This window comes from Anguilla anguilla, chromosome 17 (genome assembly GCF_013347855.1).
Source record: "Anguilla anguilla isolate fAngAng1 chromosome 17, fAngAng1.pri, whole genome shotgun sequence".
In the NCBI taxonomy this organism is placed as follows: domain Eukaryota; kingdom Metazoa; phylum Chordata; class Actinopteri; order Anguilliformes; family Anguillidae; genus Anguilla; species Anguilla anguilla.
In genome coordinates this window covers 19,671,342-19,684,950 of record NC_049217.1, presented here as the reverse complement: position 1 = coordinate 19,684,950, position 13,609 = coordinate 19,671,342, and the positions used below count along the sequence as shown (strand labels likewise).

Below are 13,609 nucleotides of genomic sequence, written 5' to 3'. Positions count from 1 at the left end.
ACAACCAAAAAGCAGATCATTCTATAAAAGTAGAAATCCTTGGTTATAATAATGCCACACCTAATCTATAATGTTCTGTCCTATATTACCCTTCTTGCACGTCACCAGCTGCAATTGCTCCACTGTGCCACCTGATTAACTCCTGTATTTGTCTCCCAGCAGCAGTACCTCATGAAACCACAGGAGGGGGCTGTCTCCTATGATTTTATCAATTTAATGTATATGTGTACAGTATACAGGAAGAACAGTTTAAAACCACATTAACACCTAAGAGTAGTTATCAGTATCAATTTTTCCCTACAGTAAAAAAAAAAAAAGAACATTCTATAAAAGTAGCAATCCTTAAGGTTAATATTATAATACCACACCCAATCTATTAAACCATACAAATGTTAAAATCTCAAGGTAACTTCACAAATTTTAATTTTCAGGTGAACTTAAGTCAAGTTATGCCAACTTACATTCATTAGTTGTTTTGTTTGTAAAATTAAGTTTTAAGTTTTTATAACAATGAATTGAAAGTTTTCTCCACTAAATGAGAAATGTGCATAGAATGCGCAAAGCAAGTTTGGTCAGGAAACTCCATGGTCGGCCTCAGCGATCAAATACTCACGCATTCCCAAAATCAACCAATCACATACACACACCTTTTCTCATACCCATCAAATCACATGCACACAGCACCAATGGAGTGCCTTTTTAAACCAACACTCAGATCTCTCCTGTGCTGTGTATTGCCTGCGCTGCTTTGTTTACTATTGCACAAAATTGCACCCCAGCTACCACCTGTTGCTTGGATATGCTTCTAGGTACTGGGATGTTTCTGGTATTCCTCCTGTTTACATTTACATTTATTTATTTAGCAGATGCTTTTATCCAAAGCGACGTACAAAAGTACATATCATGGTCATTGCAACAACTACAAAACACAGGTTAGTTAAGGTTTAGTGGTGGATATGTATAGTGCTTCCTGTTAGATAGGGTAGTGCACACTGGTACGTGCACTGTAGTACCTGAAGCAGATCCATTCAGCGCCAAACCAAAAAGTGTACTTTCACATTCATTAAAATATTTTAAATACGTGAGCTGTCCTGACTCAATTAATGTTAATTGGCATAAGTTTACCACAAATTTTTAAAATCTAAGTTAACCTCAAAACTAAAGAAATAGTCAAGTGAGTATTTCAGCTCATTTTTCAGTGTGTTGTTTCCATCTTTTGGAGCTTGGCAGCGGGACCTGTATTAAACAGTGACATGGCAATTTAGAACTCGTAAACATGCAAAGTGACCTCATCTGATGGAACGATATGTTGTTACGACCACTATTGGACAGTCACAACATAGACATACCATGGTTTAAAAAGGAATAACATTGTTTATTACAAAACACAAAAATAATACACTTACAAATCAAAACAAAACTAGTAGTGAAATGTAATGGCATGCCTGGGGTGATATGCAATGTTGCCTGAATGAAAGGTATGCAAGTAAATATTCTAAATGCATAACAAAACAATAACCTTCGTCCATTGGAGGGAGGACAGCAGGGAACCCGCAGTAAGTAGAAACAGCGCCCCCCCTCCAAATCTAGAGCACCATTCTAAAGGCCTCCCAACAGCTGTCCTGAATTCAACCCAACGAGCCCCTTATCTGTCACGCCCCAACTGCACCATGCACCTCGCCTACAGGTGCGAAGTCTATACACACAAGGGTGGGGAAAAGCAATCAAAGGAGATGGGTGTAAAAGAGTCAGTACATGGTTTGTCGATCAAAGTTCAGACACAACAGGGAGAGAAGACAAACAGAACTTCTTTATTTAGACAGTTTTTTATTTTCCTTTTTTGTGTTTTTAGTAGGATAGTTTAACTTGTATTATCCCAGGATATTTCATGTAGCTGATTTACGCAGAGCACATTATAACTGTTTTCTTTTATAATCAGTTTTATAGTACTTTATTTTATTCCTTTTTTAGATATTTGATATGTAAATACATATTAGAAAGCTCACCAAAGCGTGACGGATACAATTATTTGTAAGTATGTTCTCTTTTGTATAATCTACTTGAGTGTAATCATGTAATTTGATCAAGTAAAACTACTGCATTTTCTTTCTTGTATATTTTGTGCTTATGTAACGTACAATAGTACAGAAGATATTGTATTATAATATTACAAAAAGACCTAAAAGACATAACATAGCAACTAAAAAAGAAGTGCCTTTTTAAATTTTATAAATGCATCATTACATTTGTCAGCTCTGGAGAGATTTGTTTGTGAGTGCAAACATATATTTGTGAACCAATCATTTTGCTTGTAAGATACAAAAATATCTGTGAATCTAATTGTATTTGTGTAAGGATAGTCTTATTTATGTAATGATTTATGAGACAATAATACCCACAGACGACTGGAGCTGGAGGCTTGTTTTTGAAATATGTAACTTTCACTTTTCATTCCCAGAGCACCATTTTGAGTATTATATTTTGAGAAAAAATTTCTTTGAAATGGCCACAGCAAGAGATCTCCGTGAGTAGCCATTGATATTGATTTGTATTGTATGTGTCTGTGGATTTAATGGAAACATTGAAAGTTAGTATGAATTCACAATGACACAATTGATGCAATTCAAAATATTACTTTCTTTCTGAATACTTAGTATAGACTACTGTATATTATAGGTCCAAAAGGGTACTTCACACTTGTTTTAAATGTTATTTTAACTTGATTTATATTACTTTATTTATTTATTTTTTTAGTATTTTAGTAGTTAATTGATTGTGTGATGATGTGGTTTAACATTTCGTATAGGGAGGAAGGAGGACAGAAGGACATTTTATATTTGTTCATTCATCTCAAAAGGGAAGAGAAAGTCATTGGGCTTAGTTCAAACTGAGCTAACGGAAACAAATAATAATAATAATGATGAATTGAAAGTTTCCTCCACTAAATGAGAAATGTTCATAGAATACGCAAAGCAAGTTTGGTCGGGAAACTCCATGGCCGGCCTCAGCGATCGAATACTCACGCATTTCCAAAATCAACCAATCACACACACCTTTTCTCATACCCATCAAATCACATGCACACAGCACCAATGGAGTGCCTTTTTAAACCAACAGTCAGATCTCTCCTGTGCTGTGTATTGCCTGAAAAGATTCATTATGGTTTTCATACATTTAGATCACAAAGTGAAAAATATTTGAAAGTTTCTTTTCCTTATATGCATTATAACCTGTTTTAAACAGTGACGTAATAATTTACTCTTAACTTGTAAACATGCAAAGTGACCTTATCTGATGGAACAATATTTTGTCACGACCACTGTTGGACAGTCGCAACTTGTACATACCATGGTTTAAAAAGGAATAACAAAGTTTATTACAAAACACAAAAATAATACATTTACAAACCAAAACAAAAACTAGTAGTGGAATGTGGTAGTATGCCTGGGGTGATATGCAATGTTGAATGAATGAAAGCTGTCCTGAATTCAACCCAACAAGCCCCTTATCTGCCATGCCACGACTGCACCGTGCACCTCACCTACGGTGCGAAGTGCACACACACAGGGATGGGGAAAAGCAATCAAAGGAGATGGGTGTAACAGTGTCAGTACATGGTTAGCTGATCAAAGTTCAGATACAACAGGGAGATAAGATGAAAAGAAGTTCTTTATTGAGTTTTTTTTTTGTTTGACTTTTTTGAAGTCTTTTTCAGTAGGCTAGTTCAACTTTATTAACATATTATCCACAAGTATTTCAAGTAGTTGATTTGCGCAGAAAATTTTATAATCTTTTTTTTCACAAACGTAGAGCATGTCTTAATCAATACATCAGCCCTTACTCTCTCTGGGATACTGGCATTGGCTGTGGAGTTTTCAGACCTGCACTGTGCACTCTGTGCGTGTGTGCATGTGTGTGTATGTATGCGGGTATGAGTGTGTGTGTGTGATATAGAGTCAGAAGTCAGCTGTAGTGGGTAAAGTTCTAAAATTCATAGCGGGATGCCTAGAGATAATATGTCTGGACTAAAAGAAAAGGGTTTGTTTCAAAACCACAGAACCTCAAGCCATTGGATTTGAACTTCACTTGATTTTAAGTCTTAATAACCTTTTCCGCCTTAAACCCAGACTGTATTCCTATTAAAGATTGCAATATATATTTCTGTACATATCTTTGCAAATAAGTAAATTCAAATTCACCTTTTTTAGGCCTGCTCAGGCATATGTATGAAAAGATTCATTTTGGTTTTGATACATTTAGATCACAATCAACGTGAAAAATATTTTAAGGTGTATTTCCTTGTTGATTGATGTACATTGCTTCAGTCTGCCTGTCAAGGTAAATGAATTATGACTTGTAGTAGATAATGACTTGTTAATTTATAACTTATGCACAAGTAAATTGATCTTATCTGATGGAAAAATAGGCCAATACATGATTAGGTAATCAAGGCTCAGAGATGACGGAGAGAAGAAGAAAATAACTTCTTTATTTAGACAGAGTTTTTTCTTTTTTGTGTTTTTTAGTAGGATATATGTGTAACTTGTATTATCCCAAAGTATTTCATGTAGTTGATTTACACACAAAACATTGTGTTTAATTATCTCCGCCAGGTAGAGCCTGGAGGGGATTATACGTTTGGTCATGTGTTTGTGTGTGTGTGTGTGTGTGTATCTGTCCGCAGCTAATCTCTAACCAGCCGGTAGGGGCCGCAAGTGATCAACAAGTGTTTCACATGGCGGAGATCTGCACTCTACTGAGTGCACTCTTCTATTTTTATAATCAGTTTTGTAGTACTTTATTTCTTTTTTACACATTTTATATGGAAATACGTATTAGAAAGCTCACCAAAGTGTGACTGATACAATTATTTGTATTTTCTCTTTTGTATAATCTACTTGAGTGGAATCATGTATTGGAATCATCAATAATTTTGTTTGTAAGATACAAAAATATTTGTGAATCCAATTGTATTTCTGTAAGGATAGTCTTATTTATGTAATGATTTATGAGACAATAATACCTGCATAGATTTGAAGTTGGAGGCTTGTTTTTGAAATATGTAACTTTCACTTTTCATTCCCACAGCACCATTTTGAGTATTATATTTTGAGAAAAAATTCCTTTGAAATGGCCACAGTAAGAGATCTCCGTGAGTAGCCATTGATATTGATTTGTATTGTCTGTGTCTGTGGATTTAATGGAACCATTGAAAGTTAGTAGGAATTCACAATGCATTGATGCAATTCAAAATATTACTTTCTTTCTGAATACTTAGTATAGACAACTGTATTTAATAGGTCCAAAAGGGCACTTCACACTTGTTTTAAATGTTATTTTAACTTGATTTATATAACTTAGTATCATTAGTAATTAATTCATTGTGTGATGATGAGGTTTAACATTTGGTAGAGGGAGGAAGGAGAGGAGGACATTATATATTTATTCATTCATTCTTTTAGTGAGGAGGCCTAAATTCTTAATTCACATTATGCTAATAATAATAATAATAATAATAATAATATTAATAATAATAATAATAATAAATCATAAATAATAAGTACTGGTTTTTATACTTGTGACCAAAGACCTTGCGTAACATATTGTATATATTTGGGCAGTTATAGGGGATCCTGATATTATTCATTTTGAAGCAGAGATCTTGGTGTTTTATACAATATGTGTGTTCCAAATTTCCTATTGTGTTTATTGTGTATGAAATAATGAATCATTGTATTAGTAACAGGGGATGTGAAGACAGAGAAGGGTCGATGTAAAAGATCCAGTGCAGAAATCGAGCCTCCATACAGTAAGTTAATACCACTGATCTGTACTACACTGTGTCACGCTGGCCATAAAACATGATGGTATTTTGAAGGACTCTTTTCAAAAAGGATCATTTGCTTTCTGATTATCTATTACAGCTGACTCTATTTAACATGTACAAAAGGAAGACAATTTTAATTAATGTGGAAGAAGCACCCATGACTTTGAGTATTGAAAAATTTAATATGACTCATCTGATCTCTATATTGTTATGTTGGATGTCTACTGATTCCCCTGCTCCAAGAGCACCTGAGTTTGTTTAGAAAGTGACGTCTGGGCTTTTTTCTCTGATATTTTCATTTTTTTAAATGTCCTATTTCCATCAACTTTTGACCTCTCTCTCGCACTCTTGCATTATCTAGTGTTATAGAACGATTCAGCTATTCTTATTTTATGTATTTTTCTGGTAAAATGGTAAATGGACTGCATTTATATAGCGCTTTTATCCAAAGTGCTTTGCATTTGATGCCTCTCATTCGCCAGAGCAGTTAGGGGTTAGGTGTCTTGCTCAAGAACACTTCAACACGCCCAGGGTGGGGTTTGAACCGGCAACCCTCCGACTGTTAGACAATCGCTCTTACCTCCTGAGCTATGTCGCCCCCTTTTCTCAACTTAATACATATAACAGACATTTTGCACCTTTGTGACCCGGTCAGGCTTCTTCAAAAATATTATAAATGGAGGTGACAATGAACACTGATTTATTGAACACTGGGCTGCCTACTGTTACCTGCAGTTGGCTCTATGAAACAGAATGCAGCTTATTTATGGAACTGTTATTCTATGAACTGAGGAAGGCCCACAGTATGAGCTGCCAGCCCAGTTAGACTTCCATAAAGGGTGACCACTGGTGCACAGGTAATGTGGTCTGATGTCATATAAGGTGCCATGGTAACGACTTGTGGGATAAAATCCTTGTATATCATCTCAGAGAGAAAATGAATTTAATCTTAAACTCGTGGACATCCAGTTTGATGTGTATCAAACTGTCTGTGCCTAACACATGCTGGGTTAACATGCTTTCTCTCACAGTAACCCTGCTGTCCTACTTTGCAGTGTCTGAGCTGAGGATTGTGCTGCTGGGGAGGTCTGGAGAAGTGAAGAGTAAAGTGGGAAACATCATCCTGGACAGAAAGGTTCTTTCAGTAGGAGATCAGTGTGAGAGGGCACATGGTCTGGTGAATGGGAGACCTGTGGCTCTGATCAACACTCCAGACTTACTGGACCCTGAGCTCCCTGACAGGAAATTATTCTATCAGATAGAGAGATGTGTTACCCTGTCTGCCCCAGGTCCTCATGCACTTATGCTGGTGCTGGAGAAGGTGGGGTTTACAGATGGTGATAGAAAAAGACTAGAGAGAATCCTGAACATTTTAAGTGATGAGGCCTTTAAGTACTCAGTGGTACTGCTCATACAGGAGAGTAAAAAAAAAATAAAACATGGTAATCCTGTTAATGAAGTTGTCCAAAAGTGTGGTGGAAGGAGTCACAAATTAATCAACACAGAAGAGATGAATTACACCCAGGTTACTACATTAATGGAGAAAATAGAGAAGATGATGGAGGAGAATGGAGGAGGTTTCCTCCGCTGTGAGATGTTCAAGGAGCCAGAATCAGCTGCGCTAGGAGCGATAGAGGGCTCACTGATGGGGACGGAACAGAAGATGGAGAGGAAGCAGAATCCACAGGCACGGCCTAGAGAACAACAGCAAATGGGAAAAGGAGAAAAAGGTAAAAATAAAACAGTCATTATGAAATTAGTTTGTGTGACTAACGGTGAGACTTGATTAATAGTCACGTTAACCCTTCATGCTTTGAAACAAGATGAATTAAGATTAATGAAACCTGAAAGAAAATCTGGCCTTTTATTGGCTACAGCAAATGTATGCACATCACTCAGAACTGATTGACAAAACATTGACAATGTTCACGGATTATTGAAAAACTGACAACTCAAGGGTAAAATCAAAGACAATTTCATAATTATTTGTAGTGAGATCTTCGGCTACTTTAAAAAAAAAAAATTATTGGCATTTACCAAAGTGACTAAAACGGCTAAAAACAGAAGGGAACTCACGAGTGGAATTAGGCCTGTGTATTGATGAAAACTGAGGATGTACTGATATGGATTCAGGGGAAGTCACTCACAAATTGACTATAATAAAATAAGATAATGGTCACAAGATAACAGACTGTTCCTCTTTATTCCAGTGGCTGAGGGTGACAGACTGAACTTGGTGTTGTTTGGGAGCAGTGGAGCTGGGAAGACTTCTGCAGGAAACGCGATCCTGGGACAGAGGGAGTCCAGTGTGGATCCCAGCTCCTCTTCAGTGTGTGAGAGGAGAGAGGGAGAAGTGTGCGGTCGCCTGGTTACCTTGGTGGAAATGCCAGCTCTGTGTGAATCACAGCTCTCTGCATCCACTGTGTCTCGCCTCTGTGCCTCTCTCTGTGGCCCTGGAGTTCATGCCTTCCTCCTGGTCACACCAGCTGCTCATCTAACTGATGAAGACAAGGCAGAAATAACAAAGATTCAGGAGATATTTGGCTCAAGAGTCACTGATTACATGATGGCCTTTTTTACCCATGAAAGTCCAACAGCTCAACCTGTTCTTGACATTCTGCAGCAGAATAAAGATACTGGGGAGCTTCTGAAGATCTGCAGCAACAGGTTCTGTGTTTTCAACAACCAGGACATTGCGAATAACCCAGTAGTTCCAAAGCTTCTGAAGGGTATAGAGGAGATGAATAGAGCAACAGAAAGCTGCTTTTCCCTGGATATGTACTTGGAGGCACAACTGGAGAAGCTCAGAGAGTTGGAGGCCAGCCACAGGATGGAGCTAGAGGAGAAGGACAGAAAGATCAGAGAATTAGAAGAAAATATTAAGGGCAAATCACTGGGTAAGTGTTGCGGGTTTCTTTGTTTATTCTTGTGAAAAGCATTACAACAAATCATTGTGTAGCACCATTCCCAAAGTAATGTCAAGATGTATATTACTGACTCTAAATGCAGTTGTATCCAGTGCAGAACACTGGAATAGATTGAAGAAATGCAGCTATAGCTAGTTTCCATGTAAATCCATGTGACAGTATTTACCCCCTCCCTGATTTCCTCTATTATTGCATGTTTGTTGCACTGAATGGTTTCAGATCTTTAAACAAATGAAATATTAGACAAAGGGAATCTGAGTGAACTTAAAACACATTTGTTTTCATTATTGTTTTATTTATTTAATGAAAAAAGTTATCAAACACCCAACTCCATCATGTAAAAAAGAAATTTCCCCTTTAAATTGTGGTTTCTCTTATTAAAGTCGGACTGAAATTGCTTCACTTATATTTTGTACTACCCTCGGTGGTAAAATAGGCAATGTCAGCTGTATTATCAAATCATTTCCAATTTATATTTTTTTGTTTTGAATTATAAAAATTGGTGTTTTAAAAATCACTGAGCCACCTACTGTGCTTCAGTGGAGTCCCAGCCTTAAAAACCCTTTCCAGACTTTTTTCTAATTTCTTCTGGAATTTCCTTTGATTGTGGTATGTTCTTTTAGAAACTTTGTGGTGACTCTGATGATTACACTGTGATGGTTAGGTTCAATATGAGTGAGCTTTAGATTCAACAGGGCTGGCTGCATTCAAGCCTGGCTGTGTTCAATCGGGTGACTCTGATTATCATTGATTGATTGCATAACTAAGAGCACAATTACTTATTATCATCATCATGGATGATATGGGTGTTTTATTACTTTTTTCCATTAAATATATGAAATTATAATTTTTAAAATGTGTTTTAAGTTTATTCAGGTTCCCTTTGTCTAATATTACATTTTGTCTTAAGATCCGAAACAATTCAGTGTGACAAATATGTGATAATAAAGGAAATCAGGAAGGGGACAAATACTTTTTCATGACACTGTATGAATAAAGATTCTCGATTTTATTTGATTTCCCTTAAGGAAATGAGCATTTTGAAGTTGACTTTAAAAAACACACTAGCTGGTTGTGATTAATCTGAATAAAGCAGTTTTTGTAGTGTATCAATCAGCCCCACGTTTTGACTTGAACTTAAAAACGTAAGAACATAATCATGAGAACAGCCCATTCAGTCATTTTAGTCCTTCAGACTTGCCATTAACCTACTGATGTCCAGTGAATTAAATTCATACCAGTAAATTCTAAGCACACCAGTGAATATTATCCATACCTGTGAATTCTAATTGTACCAGGCAATTCAAATCATGCCAGTGAATTCTAACCTTGCCAGTGAATTCTAACCATGGCAATGAATTCCATCCATGCCAGTGAATATCTGCCATGCCAATTTAATTCTAACTGTACCAATGAATTCTAACCACGCCAATGAATTTAATCTCTGCCAATGAATTCTGACCATACCAATGAATTCTAACCTTGCCAGTGAATTCTGAACTTGCCAGTTCTGACTCGGACATGCAAACGGACAGGAAAGCACATTTAGCTCCCACCCAGGGAGGGAGGGACACATTCTACAATGGTATTGCAATATGGAAGAGTGCCTCCTCTGATTCAATGACTGTGTATCTCAACTACTGGGCTACACAGTATATTCCACTAAAATTCAAACATTCTTAGATTGAAATTATTTATTTACTGCAAGATGTCACTGAAATTACATGACGTCCAGCAACAAAGTGATTTATAAATACCTATTCATTGTGAAATTGACTGCTGAATCTCCACAGGATAGCTTGCGTCTGTACATACAAATACCCAAAGTACAAGAGATGTCAGAACCCAGTTGTGAAGGGGCAATGTCTGAAAGTTTAACTCCAGTCCTAGAGGGTTGCCGTGTCTGCTGGTTTAACTCCAGTCCTGGAGGGCCACAGTGTCTGCTATTGGTTGGCTGGTGGTAGTTTAGATTGATGGCTGGTTTTCAATGATTTTCAGGACCAGTGATTTATTTAAGCCACTGATAAAGATTCCACATACCTTGTTCTCGCAGTCTTAATTGGCTGCTGTTTGAAAGGAAACCACAAATGTCTCTGGACACTACAGCCCTCCAGGACTGGAGTCAAAACTGCAGAAACTGCCATACTGCCATACTGAATACAGTTTGAAACATTAAATATTTTTGTGGTGCTCAAATTCTCTGAAATTTAATTCTGAACTATTCTGTGTTCTTTAATTTTGCAGGCATTAAAGGTAAAGATCAGAGCTCGGACTGTGTGAGGATAGTGCTCGTGGGGAAGACAGGAAGTGGGAAAAGTGCCACAGGAAACACCATACTGCAGAGGGAGGAGTTCCAGTCTGAGCTCAGTTCAACATCAGTGATGGTCTGCTGTAAGGAAGGAGTAGGAGAAGTAGCTGGCAGGCATGTTGCTGTAGTTGACACACCAGGTCTCTTTGATGCACCATGTTGTAATGAGGAGGTCCAGCAGGAAATAGCCAAATGCACCTCCTTTTTGGCCCCAGGACCTCATGTGTTTCTCCTAGTGCTACCGATTGGAAGAATGGGAAGGGAGGAGGAGGACACGTTGCAGCTTATTAAGAGTACCTTTGGTACAATGGCTGAAATGTTCACCATAGTCATGTTCACAAGAGGGGATGATCTTATTGAATCAATTGAAAAATACATTCAAAAAGCTGGCCCTACAATCCAAAATCTTATTCAAGACTGTGGAAACAGGTTTCATGTCTTCAATAATAAAGACAAGAGCAATCACACCCAAGTGTTTGAGCTGCTGGATAAGATAGACATGATGGTGAAGAAAAATGGAGGAGGCTGCTACACCAATGAGATGTTCCAGGAGGCAGAAATCACCATAAGGAAAGAGTGTGAAAGAATACTGAGAAAACAGAAGGAAGAAATACAGAAAGAGAAAGAGGTGCTGGAGGCAAAACATGAGGACGAGATGAAAGAGATGAGGAGGAGGATAGACGAGCAGAGAAATAAAGTTCAGGAAGAAAGAACTCATTGGGAAAAAGAGATGAAAGAAGAACATTTACAGAAGGAGCTGGAAGAGTGGAAGAAAAGACAGCAGGAGGAAAAAGAAAAAATATCTGAGCAAGATAAAAAGATGAAAGAAAGACAAGAATTAGAGTGGAAGAACAAAATGGATGAGATAGAGGAAGAGAAGAGGAAAATGAAAGAGGAGTGGAAACATAGGGAAGAGGAAGAGAAGAGGAGAGTAGAAGGAGAGGAGAAACAGAAGCTCGAGCTGATAGATGAACAAAGAAGAAAAAATAAAGAATTTGCGGAAAAGCAAGCAGATGAAAAGAAAAGGAGAGATAGAGAGGAGCAGGAGAGGAAGAACTGTGAGGAGAGAGAAAGAAGGGAGTGGAAACAGAAAATTAAAGAGGCAGAGAAAGAGAAAAAAGAGATAAAGGAAGAGATGAAGAAAAAAGCTGAGGAATGGGAACAGGAAAGAGAAAAGGAACGTATAAGGAATGAGGAGATGGAGATGAAAAGGAAGCAGAAAGAACAGGAAGACAAGAGAGAGTGGGATGAGAGACAAAAGAAAATGGAGGATGAGTTTGAGAAAGAGAGGGAACAAGAAAGAAAAAGGAGAGAAAAGGTCAGGCGACACAATGAGGAAATAATGGAGATGTATCTTGAAGAAAAAAGAAGTCAGTTGAAAAAACAACAAGAGGAATGGGACAAGGAAAGAAATGCAGAGAGAGAGAGAAGATATAAAGAGGATGAGCAGAGAAGAGAGGAGGAGAGGAAAAGGCTGGCAAAGCTGCGGGAGGAATTTGAGAGGGAACGAGAGGAGGAGAACCATAAGAGGAAAAAGGAAGATCAGACCAGGACTGAAAGAGAAGAAAAAAAATGTAAAGAAATTGAGGAAAACTACAAAAAGGAAATGGAAGAACTGAGAAGGAAATATGAAGAAGATGCTAGAAAACAAGCAGATGAATTTAATGCAAAATCCAAAAGATCATGTTCATGTGTAATATTGTAATGCTGCAGTGGGCATGCTAGAGTAGTAGAACGTACCATTACTTCAGGGTATGCCAAGATCTAGATGTGGAACGGACCAAAAATAATTTTGTTTTATGAGCAAGAATATGGGGAATTAAAAATAAAAAATTTTTTTAATGAAATTTCCCCACTTTTTTCTTTTCCCAATTCGCAATGGCAAATAATGCTCACAGTGCAAGGTTCATTGCAACCTCAGCTATCGACTCGGTAGAGCACAGACAAACAAGAGAAATCATGTGCGTTCAGCTAACGCTTCTTATACCGCAGTTGGCCTCAAACACACATGAGGCAAGGGTCGCATGATGATGGTGTGGTCAGCACAGCGTTTTTCGGGAGCTCCATACTGCTCGACGATATTAATGTATTTTAGCGCATCGTCTAAATTTTATACAACCAACTTCCACAGGAGTTCCTAGGGTTTTATCTTTGGAAGAATTCTGGCCACAATCTTTTCCCAAAAGGATACGAGGTAGAGGGAAAACTGCAACAAAAAAGCTGGTGAGGACGAAACGCTCGTCCATCAAAATGGCAACCAGAATGGCTCTGAGGGGGTTGCAACTGCAGCTGCTGCAGCCGGAGCTGAACTCGATACTGCCTTGGCTAAAGCCTTAAGTGTGATGACTCCTGATATTATGAAAGTTATTGATGAAAAGCATAGCCCTGTCATGCTGACTGTGCAGACACACACTTCCAACATTGCTTGGGCTAGCCAGCGTTTAGATGTGGCCGTGTCTGGAATTCTCGCAGCTCAAAACTAATCTTCTGCACACAGTGAGTCCCTTGATGTTAAAAGTTTACAGAATCTCCTTCTACATCGGCTTC

General features: G+C 37.8%; 1 protein-coding gene across 1 annotated transcript in view; it reads left to right on the top strand.

Moving 5' to 3' along the window:
• The first annotated feature begins 1,720 nt into the window (after positions 1 to 1,720).
• LOC118217131 overlaps positions 1,721 to 13,609 on the top strand; it is a 28,258-nt gene continuing 16,369 nt past the window's right edge. The window contains exons 1-7 of the mRNA XM_035398946.1: positions 1,721 to 2,031; positions 2,459 to 2,524; positions 5,089 to 5,152; positions 5,741 to 5,809; positions 6,883 to 7,557; positions 8,038 to 8,724; positions 10,999 to 12,764. Of these exons, the coding sequence (XP_035254837.1) occupies positions 5,131 to 5,152; positions 5,741 to 5,809; positions 6,883 to 7,557; positions 8,038 to 8,724; positions 10,999 to 12,764 (3,219 nt within the window). The 5' untranslated portion in view covers positions 1,721 to 2,031; positions 2,459 to 2,524; positions 5,089 to 5,130. The remainder of the gene's footprint in view (positions 2,032 to 2,458; positions 2,525 to 5,088; positions 5,153 to 5,740; positions 5,810 to 6,882; positions 7,558 to 8,037; positions 8,725 to 10,998; positions 12,765 to 13,609) is intronic.